General features: G+C 41.6%; 1 protein-coding gene across 1 annotated transcript in view; it reads left to right on the forward strand.

Moving 5' to 3' along the window:
* Positions 1–22,457, forward strand: part of LOC117249434 (carnitine O-acetyltransferase-like) — a 39,888-nt gene that overhangs the window by 4,148 nt on the left and 13,283 nt on the right. Inside the window, exons 2-7 of the mRNA XM_078165303.1 lie at positions 6,012–6,284; positions 9,604–9,722; positions 9,929–9,982; positions 10,570–10,720; positions 19,384–19,558; positions 21,452–21,630. Of these exons, the coding sequence (XP_078021429.1) occupies positions 6,012–6,284; positions 9,604–9,722; positions 9,929–9,982; positions 10,570–10,720; positions 19,384–19,558; positions 21,452–21,630 (951 nt within the window). The remainder of the gene's footprint in view (positions 1–6,011; positions 6,285–9,603; positions 9,723–9,928; positions 9,983–10,569; positions 10,721–19,383; positions 19,559–21,451; positions 21,631–22,457) is intronic.

The following is a 22,457-nucleotide window of genomic DNA, read 5'->3' on the forward strand; positions in this document are numbered from 1 at the left end:
TATTATCACTACTATTAAATCCACTCGCCATCATTCAACAAGTCAGCTGCTGAGTGACTATGACATCATACCTGTCAGTCTGCCTCAATCAATTCAATTTTATTTAAAAAGCCCAGTTTCACAAATTACAGTTTGCCTCACAGGGCTTTACAGCATATGACATCCCTCTGTCCTTAGGACCCTCACAGCGGATAAGGAAAAACTCCGCAAAAAAACCCTTTAACGGGGAAAAAACGGTAGAAACCTCAGGAAGAGCAACTGAGGAGGGATCCCTCTTCCAGGACGGACAGACGTGCAATAGATGTCGTACAGAACAGATCAACATAATAAATTAACAGTAATCCGTATGACACAATGAGACAGAAAGAGAGACAGACAGAGAGAGAGAGACAGAGACAGAGAGACAGACAGAGAGAGAGAGACAGAGAGAGATGCAGGACAGATGGTAATGACAGTAGCTTACAACAGCAGTAATGAAAGTAATAATAATAATTAATATTAATATTACCTACAGCCTATTAAACATTATTCCACTCACATGACATGCAGGACAATTAATGATGGGCAAATGTGTTTGTGTATGTGTGTGCGTGGTGTTATATCACTTGAGCAGCTGCAGATTTAACAGCCACACATCACCGACAGTCCGCTGAACACCGCAACGGGTTGTGAATGAAATAAACTTAATTACAACATGACACGAAATATCATTAACGTTACTCTTTGTAGTCACGTAGGCATGTGAATTACAGCGTTTCATTGCAAAGAATGCATGCAATGGGTACACTTGCGCTGTTTCTCCGCCATCTCGTTCAAATGAGCCAGACATAGGGGGCGGGTATTTATACGTCATGGCCTCAAGCTGAAAAAGACTTCCTGTTAGGAACCTTTCGTGTTACCTTACTCATTGCACCTAACAGATCCCTCCTAACTCCTAACGCTAACTCCTTACTGGCAGGAATAAGAGACATGAGACGGCCTTAAAGATGGTGGAGCTCGAACGACTTCCGGTTCAAGTAAGGAGTTAGGAGTTAGCAGTATAAAATAAGAGACTTGGGACGTACCCAAAGACAAAGGAAAAGAAGCGGGAATTTTGAGATGCTTGTTTGGGTGTAGCTCTGTTGAAAGCCTATTTGTTAATGAGTCTATGTGAATGTGAGGTGTGTTGCAAACGGTCTGAATTAGTGCAGAGATTGTTTAGTTGCATGCAAGAATCTGTTTGTGAACAGTATTAGCAAACTAAACACTTAGCTTTGGCGAAGCCAACTAATCAGTGACCTAACTGCAATCTATCACAACAATAACTCAGTAAACAGCATCAAATCACATACAACAAGTTAAACAGTCTTGCTTAGCCTGTAAAGCTGTGATAAGCTATGCCCAGTTGTTACGTTACCGATCCTTGAATGGATGGGAGAAAGAGTCACTTGGTGGTGTGCTGCTTTGTTAGCCGGCAGAAGAAGGCTGGGAAGATGGTTCCAGGTGCAGTCTTTGCTGGGTCCTTTGTTCCAAAGGTGAAACTCTGAGGAAGCTGGTTGCTCAGGGTTTCGCAGAGTTAGACCCTGGGTGCTAACTCACTTAGTTCCTTGTTGCTGGAAAGCTAGTTGCAAACCTTGTGTTTGCAAGAGAGTCTGTGATCAGTTGCCCTCCCTTTAGTGGTTTGGGGCTATGGAGCCAGGGTCTGGTCCTCTGGGCTGTTCCAGGCCCAGCCGGAGAGAGGTGTGAGCTCTTGAAGCTCCAGGGCAAAAGAAAGATCTGTTGGAAGGGAGCAGATCTTTGCAGGCCTGTGACATCACAGAGCCACATGTCACTGTAAAAGGTCTTGTCCAATCAAGTTTTGGGACTTGAGTCTCACTGAGGTGTGAGGTGAGATCTCCTGTGGAGATGGGTGTCACCTAGCTGTCTTTGTTTGAAGACAAAGAGCATGCAGAGGAAAAAGCCTTTAAACGAAAAAAATTAAAGCTGCAAGCAGTGTTGGGCAGGACCTCGGACTCCCGCCGTTTTGGCCTCCAGCTCACGTAAACTTTTAGACGATTTTAGACCCCTTTCCACTGGGCATTTTAGTGTGTCTAGGTGAGAAAAAGAGAATTTATGAAAGGGCAAATAGCTCACTTCCTATTGGATTTAGGTCAGGGGTGCGTGATTTGTAGGGCTCGATGAGACGAACAAGCCAGTTTTGGTTTGATCTTTCTATGACATTCCTACAGGCCGCAGTGGCCATTTTTGTGTGTCTAGGTGGCACTAGAGAGCCCATTTTGGCACTTTTAGGTTTATTTTTTTCATTTTATCAAATTTTTTGCCAGTCAATCAATCAATCAAACTTTATTTGTATAGCACTTTTCATACATTAAAAATGCAGCACAATGTGCTTCACAGAATAAAAACATACAACAAAAATATTACATACATATTAAATTAAAATAACATATAATATAAGAATTAAAAGAGTAAAAGAAATCAGTTAAAAGCTAAATTAAAAAGGTGAGTCTTGAGCCTCCTCTTAAAAACATCAACAGTCTCTGCAGTCCTAGTCTGAGTGGCTGAAGTCCCGCCCTACCACCTTCGGTTGTGTAGCAGTTTTCAACCATTTTCAACACGTCCTTTACTAACTTTTGCGGTGTTTGATCTTGCGGGGATGTAGCCATTTTTCTGCCATGGTTCGCGTCCTGTAGGTGATATTTTTGAGGGCGTGTTACACCAAAACCTGTTTACCCCCAGCAATATTTTTGCAAGCGCACCGTTGCTGTGGCACCGCCCAGAACGATTGTGATTGGTTGAAAGAAGTACAAGCAGCCGGGGCGTTTTTTTTCTCCAATCTCAAAGTGAGAGCCGGCCCAGCCAGACCTTTCTTTTCTTGAGAAAGGTCTGGTGAGCGAGACTACTGCAGTCCTGATGCTCTCCGGCAGGCTGTTCCATAAGTGAGGGCCATAATGACTGAATGCAGCCTCCCAGTGGGTTTTTGTTCTCACTTTTGGAACAATTAAAAGGCCAGTGCCGGAGGACCTCAGGATCCGCAAGGGTTGATATGATAAAAGCATGTCAGATAAATAAGATGGCCCAAGACCATTAAGACATTTAAAAACTAATAAAAGAACCTTAAAATTGATCCTGAAACACACGGGGAGCCAATGCAGCGATTTTAAAACTGGTGTAATGTGCGCCCGCCCTCTGGTCCTCGTCAGCACTCATGCGGCTGAGTTTGGAAGTAACTGCAGGTTAGAGATGGTCTTTTTGGGAAGACCAGAGAGCAGGGCATTACAGTAATCTAAACGACTAGAGATAAAAGCATGCATCAGCATCTCCGTGTTAGCCTGAGAGAGTCCTGACATGTGTGCCAATTTTGGTGAGTTTTTGAGCATTTTTAGGGGGTCTTAAACCCCCTAAACATGCCTTTGGCCGAGGTCCCTAACAATCCAGAAGACTGAGATGGGTAAATCTGGAAAAATCTGACTTTTTCAGATACTTACAACTATTTCACTATTTTGATCGTGAAATTCAGCCCCACGGATCAACCACAAATTCAAATCAGCTTATTCTACTATTTGAACAGACATATAGAATGGGGAAAAAGAAAGTAGTATCAAAATTATACCAGAGTATTTCAAACTCCAGAGTTATTACAGAATATATTAAAGAAAACTGGGAAAAAGAAATAAATACCGTAATTACATCTGATCAGTAGCTGAGTATCTGTAAAACACAACACACAATGTTGGACTCCGTAGTTTTCTCTGGACCCCTCCCAAATCAGACCACTGATGAGATGTTTAGCCGCATGTCATCATTTAATCGCTGGCTGTCCAGGTGGTGTCCAGCAAACGATGTGGGTTTTCATTAATCATTGGCAAACTTTCTGGGGAAAGTGCTACACCCATAGTGTTATATAAACGGTGTCTGTCCCCCGACCAGCTAAATCATCTAAATCAAAAATTAAGCAAAGAGGAGTTGTGCATAAGAACCTAATAAAAATTTCACATTCCTTGAGGCAGCGGCCGAGGAGGGTGAGTTGCAGCCATTTTTAACTCTAGTCTGTTAATGAGCCCTAAACCTAAACTAGATTATAATTCCTTTGAAAGCCTTGTTCTTAGTCTTTTAAATCCGACCTGGAAAACCTCGCAACCACTTTTATTTGTTGTAGTGTACCATGCTTCTGGCCCGTATTCTGAATTTGTATCTGAATTCTCAGAGTTTTTATCCAGTTTAGTTCTTAAATCAGATGAAGTTATTACTGTAGGTGATTTTACCATTCATGTTGACGTTGATAATACTAACTCCCTCACTACTGCGTTTATCTCATTATTAGACTCCATTGGCTTCAGTCATGGTGTACATAAACCCACTCACTGTTTTAACCATACCCTTGATCTAGTTCTGACGTATGATTGAGTGCCTATTCCTTTTCATGATTTGTTAATGTTTAACCCATAAAAACCCAGACCCATTTTTTCGTAAAGGAAAATTATGGGGAATATAAAACCGACCAAATGGGCTACATGGAAAACATTTCTGAATTTATTTTTTGAAAAAGAAAAGGCACTCAACTGTGTAGACATGTGCCAAATGAAACAGACACTCCAAAATCATACGTAGCCTACCGTAGCATGTCTGGCCATGGTAAATCTATATAATACAGTTGCACGTTTGGCCAAGGTATATCTGTATAATATATCTGGTGTGTCTAAATACTAACTCATTCATCAAACCTTTGCACTGACTGAATTCATCTGGTTAAAGGCTATCAGAACTGTCGTGAAAGCTACATCTTTTCCACATCAAATCTCTGTGATCGCCTAGACCCGTGCATAAAAGCACAAACAATTCCATGTCCTCTCACCGCGGATGCGGTGATTTGATGATCCGGTACTCATTGTAGTCCATTCTTGTAAGACCCAGGTGCTGATCGATTTTCGTTTGCTATATAGGCCTATGAAAACAACCCGGCCTTGAGTTGGTAGCCAACGAGCTGCTGCACTTAGAAAGTCTTGTCATGTTGTTAAATAAATATGCATAGAGTTCATGAGAATCCCTCATTCAGTGATAACAACAATAATAACAACAATACTACTACTACCACTACTGCAAATACTACTACTGCTACTACTACCAGTACTACTACTACCAGCCTAATAATAAAAACAATAATAATAATAAATAAATAAAGCGTAAAAGCGCAAACAATTCTGTGTCCTCTCACTGCGGATGCTGTGATTTGATGGCCCGGTACTCATTGTAGCCCACTCTTAAAAGACCCAATAATAATAATAATAATAATTATATATATATATATATATATATATATATATATATATATATATATATATATATATATGTTGCTGTGGACCTATATGCCATGCTTTTTAATAAAATTACCAGAGGAGTTCGCTGAAAAACAGGTACTGTCTGTCTGAATCACTCGCGAGCATCCCCAGAGTTCGCTGAAAAACAGGTAGTCTAATGTCGGCCTGAATTACTTGCATGCGTCCCCGGTGTAAATTGCTGAAATGCATGGGAAATACGGCTACTGTCAGGACTCAGGGAACAGAATTCGGAATGTCGACCCTCCTTGGTACAACTCTAAAAACCGAAAATTAAACCGAATATTGCAAAAATTTGAAAGGAATTGGCGATTAACCAAACTGGAAGAATCTCGCTTAGTCTGGGAACAAAGTCTCAAAACGTATAAGAGGTAAATGTTCAAATCATTTCCTGTCTGAGGTTACAAAAAGCAAAGTTTGAAAAAAAAAAGAAAAAGTGGACTTTATATGTGACTGTAGTAGCCTTAAACTGACTTGTCTCCCAATAACTGTATACCTAACCGATTGTTTAATTTCTTTTGGTGGCTTCCTCAGCCCGTTGACATGAATAATACTCTCACAGTTTAATACATAGGAACAAATGAGAGTACAAGATATGTGGACTCATGAGACTGATTCTCATCACAACCTCTCCTTGTTGTCATTATAACTAGTTATACATGTATTTGAGTACATTGTTGTATCTTCCGCATAAAGGTGGGGATGGTGAGGCCCTTTCACTTGGTGAAACCTGTATCAGTGACCCTGGTTCCTGGCAGAAACCTGATCCAGCAGAAGGGATTGCCCAGTCAGCCTGTCCCCCCTCTGCAGCAGACTTGTGAGCTCTACCTCAGCTATATGGAGCCCATTCTGGAGGAGGACGAGTTGAAGCGAACCAAAAAACTGGTGGAGGAGTTTCGGAAAGCAGGAGGAGTCGGAGAAAGACTCCAGAGAGGCCTGGAAATGAAAGCACGCAACACTGAGAACTGGGTGAGCCAAACAACTACACCAGTAGCTATAGACACATTTACTGAGACAATGGGGTAACCTCCTCACACATTCTGCAGTTCTTTAACTCCTGGTTTACTAAATCAGGAGCTCATTATGTACTCACCTCCTGGGATTGACCTTATAGACACATTCTGCCAGTGGAGGAGAGCAGATACAGATCTCCAAGGTTAGAAAATAAATCATATTTATCTTAACCAAATAATTACATAATACTTTTTGCTTCATATTTCTTCAACCACAGTTAAACTACACATGAAAAAAGGTTAATTTATCATAAATTGATGATTGTCTATTAAAATCTGTGGTCTAAAATGAAATGAAATGAATGAAACATTTTGTTGGAAATGAAAAAAGAGAACAAAATAGGCCTTCACAACTGGTGGAGAAAGGATGGGGCTAAAGTGAGAGGGGGTTGCTAGACAGCGATGGAGAGAGAGGGTGGGGCTGAAGAGGGGCAGAGAGAGTAGATGGAGCTGGAGGGTAATGGAGAGAGGGTGTGGCTTGAGAGGGGTGGAGAGAGAGGATGTGGTTGAAGTGGCAGCTGCACCAGCTCAGAGGTGGAGTTTGTGTAGATACAGCAGATGTTTCACTGGAACATAATTAATATAAATGTCTGATCAAAAACCAGAAACACTGCCTGTAGCTCAAGGAAGTAGGTGTGTCAGACCACCGTCAAAGGACACATACCACCTACTGTTCTCTCAGGTAGGTCCCTTCCCACCCTGTCAGGGATGCATCTGTGAGCACCGCGGCGTAAGAGATCACTGGTCCCAGTGGTGTTCCTGCAACAGGTGTTTTGGGGACCCCCAGTATCTCAGGTGGTCCCATACTGAGAGGGGAATGGTGACCAAGCATTGCTTGTGTGTCTTGGCATCCAAGCGAGGGCTGGCAAACCACCTCGGCAGGCACTGCGTGTGCAGTAGCCCCATCAGTACTGCCAGGTGGGCCACTGCTGTGAACCCAAGTGCCTGCATAATGGTCAACGCTATCACTGTCGCACCAAGCTGCTCAACACTCTGCCATATGGCTGGCAGAGGGGGCAAGACAAAAGCCGCATAAGCTGGGTGAGCCAGATCATAACAAAGACAGCTTGCTGGCTTGGTTGGAGTGATCGAGGGGAGCCTGACATGGCCCACTGCATATGGTCCCACCAGCAGGAGTGAACAGGCAGTGGCTGTGGAGTATGGCAGTTGGCGTAGGGGTTCACATCGTCATTGTTCTTGAGTTCCTGCTTACCCTAATGGCGGAGAAGCACCACGTCAAAGTGTCTGAAGTGATCCCACCACTGTTGGTGTCTAAACTTGGGCAGTGCAAGGCAGGCCTTGCAGGCTGGTGGCTTCTGAATAGTGCTCTCTGCTTGGTCTGTGCTAAGGCACTGATGAGGTCCTTGAAGATAAGATAAGATAAGATAAGATAAGATAAGATAAGATGAGATAAGATACACCTTTATTGATCCCACAATTGAGAAATTACAGTGTTACAACAGTCAAGGGGAAAGAGTCAGATTAAAGATTTCAAACTTTAAAAACTTAAAAAACTAGGCATAGTTTAATAATGAGAGAAAGTGAGCATATTTAGTGCAAAGTGAAAATTGTATGTGCAAATAAACAACAACAAGGAGGACAGTTATGCTTATTATGGTGTCCCTAAAGTGTCCATGGTGCAGTATATTGTGAGCAGTGCTGGTTATGTAGCCTGACAGCAGCAGGCTATTTTGTCACTTTCTGTTGACGTCACATCCCGCCTTGAGTATATCCAATCAGCACCAAGTAAACCCCAAGCCCCACCCAGGAGTTTTTCGGGGCCGTTCTGAGTACCTACTCCAAGGCAGGGATTTGTTTAGGCCCTGTAAAAGTTCCGGAACTCTGTCCTTCGGGGGTGGTTCCTGCGGTGGAGACACGCACCAATGGCCCGGCCCCGTAAAATTACCCTGAAGTTCCTGCGGTGGAAACGGGCCTTATGTTTATGCTTTTCTCAGTGTGCGGATGCATCTTATTGAGGAGCATTACCCGAAGAGTCCAGTGGAGGGCGGCGCGTACGTGAGATAGAACAGCACAGTTGCAGCCTGTAAGGATTTTACAATACAGTTATTGTCAAATAAATTAAAATATGAGTTGAGTGAAGATAAGCCACCTCCTGTTAATTTGGTCAGCTACAAAATAATCACATATGTTCATTCATTCTTCCTGCTCTGTATTTCCGTCAAAGATTCACATTAAAGTAGAGATTTGTATTGTCATTAGGTGAACCCAAGATGCTCACAACACTGGGTTGAGTCTTTATTCAACTTATTACCTCCGCCAAGGAGGTTATTTTTTCGCTGGCGTTGGTCTGTTTGTTTGTTTGTTTGTTAGTTTGTTTGTCTGTTTGTTTGTCTGCAAAATAACTCAAAAAGTTATGAACGGATTTTGATTACATTTTCAGGAAAGGTGGATAATGGGACAAGGAACAGATGATAAAAATCTGGTGGTGAACGGTTGAAGCAAAGTGGATAAAATAATAAAAGTCTATCGTCTGACAGCCTCAGCAGCAATTCCAATTTCTAAAGATGGTGAAAATAGTGCCATCTGGTGGCTGGAAAGCAAGTCTTGTTCTACTAAATATTGTTTGAATGGCTCTTTATGAGAGCTTACCAAATAATAAGTGGACAGTGTAGATGTCATAAACTGAAATGTCACTGAATTTTAATGGTGATTACATGTCGAACCTAGTAGTGTCATATCAGTTTCAATTGTTGGATGAGAGGAGGACCTGATGCATTGGAATAACTTTTCAAATGGTATAAAGGTAACTAATAAAAACCCTGCCCAATTTTGCAGCTCTGCTTCTGTTTCATTTCTGACAGAGATGTTCAAGGCGTGTTTGCTGCACCCAGATATCATACAGATGTCTTTTCAAGAATAACTCGCATATGTATAATAAAATGTGACCACCACTAACCTCAGGTGTCATCAAACAGTTACAGTTTCAACCAGAATTAAAACTTTAAGGATTATAACTTTCAATATAAATTCAAACCTTAACTGTAGCAGTCTATGCAACCCTGGAAGGGGTGGAAAACAAGGGAAAGACACTGTTACCGCTCATGTAAATAGGAACTACATTTCACTTTGTTTGGTCACCAACTTTATTCAGGCATTTTGTTTATTTCACCACTAGCTTGGAAGGAGACTATGTCCAGAAACACTTAATATGAAGTACAGGTGCCATGAAAAACCTTCTTTACAAACTCAAGGGACTATATCTGTTTTTGTCTGTATTTTACTGTGTGTCACTTATAGTTTGTAACTGTTCTTAGTTTACAGAGGATTTTGTCAGGACTGGATTTCTTGCTGCACGAAAACCTCTCGCAGGTGTATCAAATTCTGCAGGGTTATTTCCCAAAATAGACTACAGTGATAAAAAGGAAAAAATAAGGTAAACAGACAAGACACACACACACACACACACACACACACACACACACACACACCTTAAAATCCAACAGTTGTTGGATTTTAGGAAATTGACCTGTATAAAGGATAAAAGTAAGCCTCTAATTTGAACAATTCATTAATAACATTAGTCTCTTTTTGGAGTTCCTTTCAAACATTTAAATGAATAACCATGTTTTCTCTGTTCAGGTATGCTGCCAAACACATAGCATCTGCAATGGAATTAAAGACAATGATTGACAAGTGAGTAATGAGCTTAAAATGTTCTCTTTTTACCAGACACAAAGATCTTTTTCATCCTAGGAGTTTCATTATCTTCTGTCATGATTTGCTCACGCAATGTAATCATAAATATTAACTGGAGCTTATCAATTAATTTGTTCCTTTTACCTTCAAACATTAAACAGCATAGGAAGCAGTAAAATTACACATTAACAGAGGTTTCAACTGCTGACTGAAAGTAGTGCTATGCTTTTTTTAAGCCAGAGATATAAAATTAGTTCTCTGAACTCAGGTGTTTGTAGTTTATCTACAGTTGAAAGTTAAACTTGAACTTCAAGAAGTTCAAACAAGTTCAGACATTTGCTCTCCGTACATCTTTGGTTTGGATCAGTTTTAGTGTTTTTACTTTGCAGAGAAATCTATAGGTAAAACTATTCATAAAAAAAGAAATGGCTAAACCTGAAAACCCTGTTTTTTGGTCATCTTATTGAGAACAGTTATATATATTCAAACTTCCATTCAAACTTTATAAAGGAGTATTGTGTGTGCATCACATCCTGAACATCCAGATGGCTGAGGTAGTATTTAATGTTTGTGTGTTTTTCCAGTGACACACTACCAGCTGAGCACATAAAAGGGACGCCACTGTGTATGAAGCAGTTTGAGTATTTGTTTTCATCCTGCCGTATCCCTGGTGCGACAGTGGACACCATGGAGTTCTACACCCAGAAACACATCACTGTAGTACACAACGGTCAGGTGAGGAACAAGTCAAACATCTGTGCCTGAGCTTTTCTGGGACCAGTGCTCATAACAAAATTCTTAAGAATTACACATAGACATTGTCTTAAGAGCAAATTTAGGGGGCGTCTTGGTGTGTTGGGTATTTTGGCCCTGACTATAAACCATACCATCCCCAGTTTGTGTTGGGCCATCCACTTTCTCCCTCTCCTCATTCCCTTCATCTTTCTACTGACACTATTGCGTAGAGGCATAAAATACCCCAAAATATCATAATGTGCTGAGTGAGGAGTGAATAGAATAGGACATTATAAAGTAACTTACTCCTCTTCACAGCAAAGTGTAAGAGGTAAAATGAGGATCTCTCAAGTGATTATGATCAATCACATGAACGCTCAGAGCAGAGCCAATGAGAGACAAGGATTTGTCCTACACCTGCCAGATTATGTTTTCTTTTGAAAAGAAATCCTTACATTTTACCAGTGATTTGTTAATCTCGAAAAGGATCTTATGAATTATGTGAAATCATTAACAATTAATACATGGAAATAATATTCCATATATTTACGATCTTTAAATGTAACAAAGACCGAACTGGAGGATGGTGGAAATACCACTGTTGGAAAACAATGTGATAATTAAAATTTTTAAAGGTGGTGTAATGTCCTATAGTTTAAAAATAGTGGGCTAAAATTGCTCCATTTAGAACTATACATATTATAACATTTGCATTACTATTGTACAGTCATTGCTAAACAACTTCCTTCCCCACCACCCTGTCTCTAAGGCTAAGTCAAGACACTCTGCAAAGAAAGATAATTTCAGCAAGATCTCATTCTTTCAGCCATTACCCACTACTTGTTACCATAGTTGAGAGTTTGAACATAGATCAGTCAAGTACTTCACCTTCAGGTACAGCTCCCTCTTCACTCCAGTAGTCTGGTACAGTCATCTGCATCACTGATGATTGGGTACCAATCCAACTGTCAAACTCTTACCCTTACACAGTGGCGACAGGTGTCTGCTGCATGTCAGATATGCATGCTTGTTTGTTTGTAATTTGTCTTTGTGTGCATTTGCTCTAATAAAAACATCATAATCAGCTATAGATCTTTGAAGTGCTGGATATCAGAATAATAGAATATGATCAAGTTGCATCTAATAGTGATCTTGCAACCTGTTTGACAATCTACTGTTGTGACCATGAAGTGAAACTGTGGCATTGATCAATATTTTGTAAAAGCATTCTGAGCTGATTCAATGAAGTTTCAAAAGCACTCTGAAAAGATAGGACCCCAGAAACTGACCAAAATCCATTGCAAAAAGGTTTATTTATTTACAAAAGTAACAGTCCATAAACCAGAATAGAACAGAATAGAATAGGATAGAATAGATACTTTTTGTCTAAACCAAATGGTACCAGAAATTCCTCTTTGACAGGGCTCAACATAACATTTACACGTGCAAGACTTTACAGACATTATAAAAAGACCTAAGAATCTAAAAAACACATAGGATGGAAAAGAAACAACACACATTGATACATAAAAGAAAAGGACCAGCAGTATTCGCACTGACCGGCGCACTGAAATTCCTCTACTGTTGAGGGCTGTTATTGCATTTGGAATGAATGATTTTTTATAGATTGTTTTTCTGGCCAGCGGGACTTTATATCTCCTGTCTGATGGGAGGAGACTGAATGAATGATGGAGGGGATGAGAGGGTTCCTCTGTAATCAGGGTGGCCTTCCTGATAACAGAGCGCTCATACAGATGGGACAGTGGAGTTTGTGGTGAGCCAATTATTTTGCTGGCTTGATCTGTGATGCGAGAGAATTTAGTTTTCTGTTTGTTAGTGAGAAAGTTGTACCAAGATGTGATACTGAAGGTGAGAATGGATTCATTGAGTGACCAGTAAACCATCATTAAAATCTTTTAACTAACATTAAAATTTCTTAGCTTCCTGAGAAGATGGAGGCGCTGGAGTGCTTTGTTGTAGATTGTGTCAGAGTGTGTTTGGAAGGACAGGCAGGTGTCCATCTGTGTCCCCAGATACTTAAAACACTCCATCTGTTCCACCCGCTCTCCCTGAATAAATAAAGGTTTAAAAAGCTGAAATGTAGTTGCTGCTCTTTCTCTTCCCACAAAGCACAACTCCTTAGTCTTTGAAATGTTTAGTTCTAGTGATTTCTCACTAAAACTTGTGACCAGGTCGTCGGCTGCCAGTTGGTACTGGGTGAGAGCCTCCATACTGTCCACGTGGGCCACCAGGGCCATGTCATCAGCATATTTAAAAAGACTCATTCCCTCCCTACAGGTGATGTTATTGTTTTTCAGACAGCATATGTGACATTAAGTCACACACAACTCCCTCCATGCATTTGCAACGCACTGATGTGAGGGCCACGGGCCTGAAGTCTTTAGTGTCCTTTGCACGCGCCTTTTTTGGGATGGGGATTATTAAGGACTCCTTCCACTGTCTGGAAACACAACCAGAGTCCAGAAGATGCTGAAACAGTCTGGTGATGACTGCACCCAACTGCGCAGCACAGCCTTTGAGCACCCTGCCCCTGAGCCTGTCAGGGCCAGAGGCTTTGTGTGGGTTTACTCTCTGTAAGATGGAGGTCACCAGCTGCTCATCAACAGTAAGGGCTTGATTGTTGGTCAGAGTCTGGCAGCTAAAGCTATCTGATGCTTTGTTTTGATTAAACCTACTGAAGAAGGTGTTCAGCTCTTCTGCAAAAGAGGCAGGGTCTGTGCAGCCTGTCAAAGCTACCTCAGAGCGTTTCAGTTGCTTCACTATTCCAGACTTTAATGGGTTTTGTTATTGTCTCACCTGTTTTAAGCTGTGATCTGTATTTTGGTAGCAGCAGGATGATGTTGTGGTCTGACCGGCCGAGAGGGGGGCATGGCTTTGATACGTATGTGTTTCGGATATTTCTAGGGATGCACCAAAATGAAAATTTGTGGCCGAAGCGGAAGCCAAATACCGAATACCGCTGTTTAGTTTTTCATTAGTTTTTGCAGATAAACCCCCTCCAGATTAGTGTTGTCACGGTACCAAAATTGGGATCCACGGTACGATACCAGTGAAAATATCACGGTTCTGAGTAGTATCACAATACCACAGCAAAAATGAGACAGATGTGCCTTTTGTCATTTATAAAAAGATAAATCACTTGTCTATAATACATCAATGATATTTCAATGGAATAAATTACTTATTGACTTGTTCATACTTCAAAAACAGCATCAATAAGTGATTAACATAGGGGGGGATCAAAATAAATGAAATAAAAATCAACCAGCCACCCTCCTCCCCTGACAAGTAAAGAGCAGTCCCTTCATAAGTAAAGAACAGTCCCTAAAGTGCGGTGAGGTTTGTGGACCGTTACCTGCCACAAAGAGAGAAATGTGAACGGCTCGTTTTGTCCTCTGACACGTCACATACCTGTGTGCTGCCACGGCTCGGCTGTCCAGGTACTGTTGGGCAGTCATGACTGCAAGAAGAGGACATTATTGGAGCCAGACTTCTCCGTCGCCGGTAAGCCTTATCTTGCGCTGCAGAGCACTATGGCTGCCGTATTTGACAGGAATACGTATTCCTGTCTGTGTCTGTGACCCCCGTTCAACCCACAACCGGTGGGATTTGCCTTTCGTTTCTGCTGCTGGTTGAATTCTGTACTCGCACAGCGTGCTGAATGATTTATTTTGCTCGCACAAAACTATTTTTAGTCTCAAATGCGAGTGCGGTGACGGACGGAGTAAAATATCGCCACACTGCCGACATTTTACTCCGTCCATCACCGCAAGCTGTTTGATTGCGTTATCAAAACTCGCCGCTATTATTCGGCCTTGCTTTTCACTTATTCCACCGAATACCGAATGTGTGTTTTTTTGCAATATTCGGCCGAATATATTCGGTTACCGAATATTCTGTGTATCCCTAGATATTTCCATAGCACAGGTCCAGTATATTGTTCATTCTGGTGGGAGTGGTGACATATTGCTCCAGGTCGGGCAGATGTGAGGTAATGTCACAGCGATTAAAATCCCCCAGGAGAAACACAGGCTGCGCTCCAGTCTGATTGGCAGCTTTGTGATAGCTGTCAGCTATCCGCTCTGCTGCCTTGTTAAAATCAGGTCCTGGAACGTATGCTAAAATCACAGTCAACTGGGAGAAGTCTCGGGGTAAATAATGTGGTCTGAAGGACACTGTCAGCAGTTCGTAGTGCTTGCAGCTCTCGGTCTCTCTCACTGTAATGTTTGTAGCCCACTTACTGTTGACAGCCATACAGAGCCCGCCCCCAATCGATTTTCTGGTTCTTGCTGCGTCTCTGTCAAAACAAACAATGTTGAAGCTGTCCAGTTGCAGATCTATGTCCTCGGTAAGCCAGGTCTCAGTGAAGCACAAGAGACTGGTCTGTTGGTAGTCCTGATCGCACTTTAAGAGGGTGGAAGGTTCTTCTGACTAATTCCGGAGCGATCGCACATTTGACAGCGCAATGGCAGGTAGCTGTAGCCGGCTGCCTCTCCTCAGTGGTTTCTTATGCCTCCTCTGGACCAATAAGTCAACTGCATGCATTTGTCTTAAAAACCCCAGGGACCTCCCTCAGATTTGAACCAATCATATGTTCGAAACTATTGGTGACCCATGGTAATGTTTTTCTTTTCTTTTTTTCAACAATTGGTCATCGTTACTTCAAATGATCTGATCTAATCCCTGGTTTTTCCCTAATTTCCCAGCATAGCCCTATTTTGGCTGCATCTCAAGATGACCTATCCCCTCAGGCATGTCCCTGTACCAGCCTGTGTCAGGCTGTCAAAACAGCTTCTCTCTTCTTTTTTTTAAAGTTGTTCAGTGGGTTTTTTTCTTCCAAGTGATTTGGGTTTTGCTCAGATTACATTTTTAATAAACTTTAATCACACAGTAATAAAATATTTCAGCACAAAGAGCTTATGATTGGACTCTTGGTGCTCTTGATTAACATTCAACTTAAACATAAAATATGATGAATGTTATGATTAAAAAGCTTAATTCCACTTTCAACCTTGATTATTGTTTGTAAAAAAACACGACACTACAACACTACACTACTTGTTATTACCGAGTGCGAACAGGTGGATGTGTGCCCACTGAAAGCTATACAAAAGGAAATAAGGCTGACTACAAATTGAAGATTGAGGGGAAGATGAGGTGTGATGACATAAGACAGGCATGACAGAGATTGGACACAAAAGGGAAGGGGAAGATGAGACATGTTAGTAGCAACACAAGACTCTGAGACATAGAAATAAAATGGCAAATTCTTACACCTATTGTCTTTTCCTTAATAGGAAAACATAATCGTACACCAATCCAAGTTTCTCTCTTTTACTGACCCAAGACTAAAGTTCCAAGAGTAGCATAACTTATTTGGAGAAAAGCTCAGTGCACAGTTAGTATGTGTGTGTGTGTGTGTGTGTGTGTGTGCATAAGGTGTGCGTAAGGTGTGCGTAAGGTGTGCGTGGTAGAGCAAGCATGAGCGAGATAGTGGAGTGGAGTGGAGGTGAGTTCACGTTTAGCAGGGTTATATAGATATCAAGGGTGAATATACAATAGAGCTTTAGTTGTGTACTTGTAAGTGCTGCAGCTCCTCAAGACCAGCAGAATTTTTTTGTGTGTTGTTTACCGACTGCTGAGTGGAGCGCTGGGGATTTGCTTGGCACTCCACTCCTTAATCCTTAATTCACAGAGTTAGATGTAAAAAAATTTGCTGGATCTATGTCCCTGCAGTCTCTCTCTACCAGTAGCGGATGCTGGTCTTTCAAACAGGGGAAGCTCATTTTAAGTTTACATCAGAAAATTTGTCATATTGTAGTGAGGTAGTAACTTATAAAAGGAACATTCAATTGAAGCTATTTTTCAACCACATTCATGCCATAGAACCACAGCAAAACACACCTCAGAGATTTTCAGATGGGTTTAAACACCCTAACCCTTATTTACAGTGTGTGTTGTGTGTGTATTGTACAAACGGTGAAAATGAGCTATATTGCTTTTGGAAATAAGGAACTCCAGACGACACTCTGTCAGAAGGCTCCACTCGCAAATATCCGCATGGGACTGAGCTCGAAATGCGACGATGCCAGTGTGTATTTCAAAAGCTCTGTTAATCACAAAGGGGTTCAGCCTTTTTCGACAATTCCTCCAATCATCATGCATACACTGAGCATCCTCTCCTACCTACTGCTCCATTAGGTCCCATGGAAGCTAAGCCTCCCTGGAAGTTATGATTTTGTCACATTTATCCAATGACTGTCTCGCTTTGCTGCATGAAAAAAACCTGCTCAGCGTAGTCTCATAGGAATGCTTGGAGGCTCTGCATCCACCATGCTGACACGAGAATGTATGACATGGAGATCGCGTTTGAAAACTGGTGATAAACAGCTGACGTTTGAACATCATAGTCATCCTAGTGCATGTTTAATGCAATGAAAATTCTTATTTAAATGTAAATTCAATAGTGCATATTTGACCATTTCTTCTATGAAAATTTAGGGGAAGTTCAGCCTCCCTTGTTGTCTCAGAGCAATCGCCCCTGCTCTCTGCGGGCTAAGCAGCTGTACACTAAGCGGCTGTCACTCTTTCTTGGGAGGCAGCTACAGTAACCCTATGGTTCAACAAACGTGAAGTTTATGGCAACAAAACAAACATGGTGTTGTGGCAATTTTTAGCCGATCTGCTTGGGAGTCAGCAAGCAAGCATCTTTATACCTACACTCAGACGACAAGATGATGAGAAATCAATTGTAGCTTTCTTGGGCCTTCTTGATTTAATTATGCTCTCTTGATTATACAGAACATACCTGTTGCAACATGTTAGGTAATCGGCTGTATCTGTTGGACAGTCAGTGCACTGTCTTTGAATGTGAGATTAAAGTGAATCGAAATCTCTTGATGATGTCAAATAAATTTGCGGACGACACCACGGTAATCGGTCTAATCCGGGACTGTGATGATGAGTCTGCATACAGACAGGAGGTGGAGCAGCTGGTCCTCTGGTGCAGTCAGAACCACCTAGAGCTGAACCCGCTCAAGACTGTGGAGATGACAGTGGACTTCAGGAGAAGCCCCCCAACACTGCCCCGCCTCACCGTCCTCAACAGCACAGTGTCTACTGTGGACACCTTCAGGTTTCTCGGTACCACAATCTCTCGGGACCTGAAGTGGACCTCCCACATGGACGCTGTCCGGAAAAAGGCCCAGCAGAAGCTGTACTTCCTGCGACAGCTCAGGAAGCTCAACCTGCCCAAGGAACTGCTGATCATGTTCTACACAGCCATAATCCAGTCTGTTCTCTACACATCCATCACTGTCTGGTTTGGATCTGCCACTAAACAGGACAGGAACAGACTGAAAAGGACAATCAGGTGTGCAAAGAGGATTTTTGGTACTGATCTTCCCTCCATCGAGGACCTGTACATGTCAAGGGAAACAGGCAGGAAACATTACTGTAGACCCCTCACACCCCAGACACAATCTGTTTAAACTCCTTCCCTCCAGTAGGCACTACAGAGCACTGTTCGCCAAAACCACCCGTCACAAAGACAGTTTCTTCCCCCAGGCTGTTGCTCTGATGAACTCCTAAACAGTCACATAGTGGCACTGCATCCTTGTACATTGTATATATTTTTTTATAATATTTTTTGTTTTATAATTTTTTATATTTTTTTATATTTGATGTATAGTTGTATATTTTCTGTATATTGTATATTCTGTATTCCACTTCTTGCCTAAATCTGAGTACTTATGTCAATTCTGGTAGCAAGTCTACCGGAGTCAAATTCCTTGTATGTACACAAGTACTTAATAAAGCTGATTCTGATTCAAATCAAGGAATTCTCAGGGCACTGAGATGCATGTACAGACTCTGAGAGGCTCATAGGAGTCTTAATGAAGCTGAGTGAAGAGCTTACAGTTTACTAATATATGTGAAGCTCTCTACGGTATGAACAATGGTTACAAAACCAGCCACAGCTCGGCCCTGAGCAAGAGTGACCATCCGTTATTGACCAATCGACAGACTGAAGATGTCAAAAGTAAATGTGAAGTACTGTTTCAGTTTGTGTGCTTATAAATGCTGCAGCTCCTTAAGACCAGCAGACATTTCCATGTCTTTTTTATCAACTGCTGAGTGGACCAATGGGGATTTGCTTCAGAGTACCAACTGCAGCTCAGAAGAAAACAAAGTCTCCTCATGGTTCTGACCATGGTCTGGAGATCAACGCAGGAAAACTTAACACTAACATTAGCTTAATTGTCCTGGTAACTCATCATAAAACACACCCCATTGAAATGCAACAGAAACAAAATAAAACTCACCAAAACTGAGATGTTAGTCTTTTCAGTCATCTAGTCAATAAGTCCACTCCTCTAACAATCACTAAAACTGTGTTTTGGTTGAATAAATCCATATGGAGTCTTAATGAATTGATTTGCTAACCAGCGGTCAGAGTGAAATTTAATCAGTTTATTAATTACAAGTTGTAATTACAATTAAAAATTGTAAATCAAATGACCACAACACCATTTGCTCACTGACAACCTAAGGCATTGGGAGGGCTGAGCGTCTTTGCTCCTGGGGGTTTTGCTCAGGTGGTAACCCAGTCTTGCTTTCATGTTTCTTCCCTTTGGATTCAGTTCTTTGTGATGGAAGCATACAACAGTGATGGGAGTCCACTGACAGTTGATCAGCTCTGTGTTCAGCTGGAGAGGATCTGCAACTCCTCACTACAGACCAACATGGAGCCTGTTGGAATCCTCACCACCCAGCGTCGTGACAACTGGAGCAAAACCTACAACAACCTCATCAAGGGTGAGAACAACTCTGTTATAATGCAAGTCATACTGTAGAACTACTGAACTTTGAGGCTGTTTTCACCTGGTATTATCATGCATCCTTGGTGATCCCAACACAAGTGGACAGCTTCAAGTCTGTCACCTGGCATTGGAATGTGTCTCCACATGTGTTTTAAGTGGCCACTTGTGATTGAATCTCACTCCCCTGCTCAATATGCAAATAGCCACATTAATCATTTCCATTTGCAACAACCAAATATGTTCTTTTTTTTTAACCGACGGGAGGTTTGTTGTGCTATACGCACACTTGGTGCCTTTATTATTAATAATGAGTAAAATCTTAATTGTAGAGCTGCCTGCTGTGTATTGATTAGCAGCCCCTCCTTGCCCCAGGACATTCAGGACGCATTTGGTGCATTCGCGCCTGTACTTAGAGCTGACCACTTATGTTCCAATCACCTAGAACGCATGTTAATACCAGATGTAAACCGGGCCCCTGTTATTGTACACATTGCACACACACAGGCCCAGAATACACACACATACAAACATGACCTTTCCACATGCATTAAATGGAGAGATGCCAGAGTAAAGAGCTCTGTGATCGAATTTAGTCGGAAGGAGTAATTCACTCCTTTCCTAGTTCATCTTGTTGCTGGACATTTTGCTATAATTGTTCGGAGAGTTTGTAACTTGATAACTGATTGGGCTGGGTCCTTAGGATATAAATGATACAGTCACTGAATAGGCTGATTGCGTGAGTTAATTGATCCACTTGAATGTCTTTTATATCTGGGTCTGGTCTTACTGCTTGTGCCAGCTGCTTTAATGCTAGGACAAATAGCTGGGCAGGGAGTGGACAACCCTGTTTGCTGCTTCTTTGTAATGCAAAAGAAGTTGACATTTTATCATTATGACTATCTTTGCTGGTGGTTTGTGATATCGAGTTTTTGGGATCTGTGTTTTTTCTTGTCGCCATGGAAAAGGAATCAGGTAGTGATTGTGACTGACAGCAGACGCTCACACGTCTTATCAGTATGCGTGCACAGCGCGTTACAAACGCTACACATACACTACACCTGCGTGTCTATGCACGCACGTCCGAATGATGCTACGTGTCACACGTCCGTAACACGACTCGTTGTTGCTTCAAGAGTTGACACTTTTGACCCCTGTGATACATGACGTGTCTACGCACACACATCTGATTAGAAGAGTTAGCATAGCGATGCTATGTGTCACATGTCCATAACACGACGCGTTGTTGCTTCAACAGCTGACACTTTTGACCCCTCTGATTACATGACGTGTCTACGCATGCACATCTGATTAGCATAGCAAGCTAGTTAGCATAGCGATGCTACGTGTCACATGTCCGTAGCACGATGCGTTGTTGCTTCAACAGCTGACACTTTTGACCCCTCTGATTACATGACGTGTCTACGCACGCATGTCTAATAACCACACATCTAGGCGTGTGCAGGCATTGCACGCACATTGCATGTGTAACAAGTACACGGTGATGGTTGCACACGCAATTTACACGTATAAGTACACAGTGAATGCAGTGTGTGTGTGTGTTCGCTGATACGTTTGACCCCTCATACACACACACACACACACACACACACATATCATCATATCATATTTTTATTTTTTTTCAAGCATCATGTTTCACGCCCAACAAGCCAACAAGCTAGAGATGAAAAACAGCATGCAGATTATTTGACTTTGCTTCACTAGCACTAGCACTAGCATTAGATAGAACATCATACATCAGATCATGCTTGTCTTAACTAAAAAAAACAGTTTTAAGTATATATTGTGAAAATATCTATGACTGATTTGTCGACTGTTGTAGTCTTATAACATAATGTTTGCTCTGTGTGCATGTCCTTGCTGTGTTTAGATGAGACCAACAAAGAGTCAGTGTTGGCTATCCAAAGCAGCATCTTTACAGTGTGTCTGGATGGAGCGATGCCCTCAGAGTCTAATGAGATGTATCGCATCAGTGCTCATCGTCAGATCCTACATGGAGGAGGCAGCCAGTGGTACAGTGGAAATCGCTGGTTTGACAAGGGGCTTCAGGTGATATAACACACATGGAAATTATACACAACTTAACTGTCTTTCTGGCACAAGTACTGGGTACCAATATCAGTAATCAGAAAAACACACTGTAGGTGTGACAATTTACAAGAATCCAACAACAGCCAGAAGACCTTTACTGAATATATTTCTATCTCTCTCTCTCTTGCTCTCACCTTTTTCTAAATATTTTTTCTACATATATACTTTTTTTAAAAAACAAAATTGTGCTCATCATTTCTTATAATGGCAGTGATATTATTACAAAGCAATTCTTCTTTCCGCCCGCTTGGACAATTTATCTCAGTTTCCAGCTTTGACCACATCACAATTCAGCTTCCAGCTTTTCTAAATTTATCTCTCAGCTCTAAACTTCTCTGGGTAATGCACCAATCAGGTAACAGGAACTCACATTGGTGGCTATGGTGTTGGCTGGGTTTTCAAAATAAAAGCTCCCAGATGGTGACCATGGTTTACTGGGGGGCCAGACAAAGCTTATTTTTCAAAATAAAATCCCTCCATGGAAAATAGCTGACATATTGATTTATTGACTGACTAGGGACAAGGTTTAATAAGAGCAAAACTGTGCTGAAAAAAATTTAAATGCAACATTTTGTTTCTGCTCCCATTTTTCAAGTTTAACTTAAAGATCAAAGACTTTTTAAATGAACTCAATGGATATATTTCTCCCAAATTTTGGTTGCCTATTTTCTTAAAATCGGTGTTAATGAGCACTTCTCCCTTTCCAAGATAATCTATCCACCTGACAGGTGTGTATACCAAGATGCTGATTAAACAGTAACTTAAAGCTTAGGTGTGCCTTGGGA

The sequence above is a fragment of the Epinephelus lanceolatus genome, chromosome 23 (assembly GCF_041903045.1).
Source record: "Epinephelus lanceolatus isolate andai-2023 chromosome 23, ASM4190304v1, whole genome shotgun sequence".
NCBI classification, from domain to species: Eukaryota; Metazoa; Chordata; class Actinopteri; order Perciformes; family Serranidae; genus Epinephelus; species Epinephelus lanceolatus.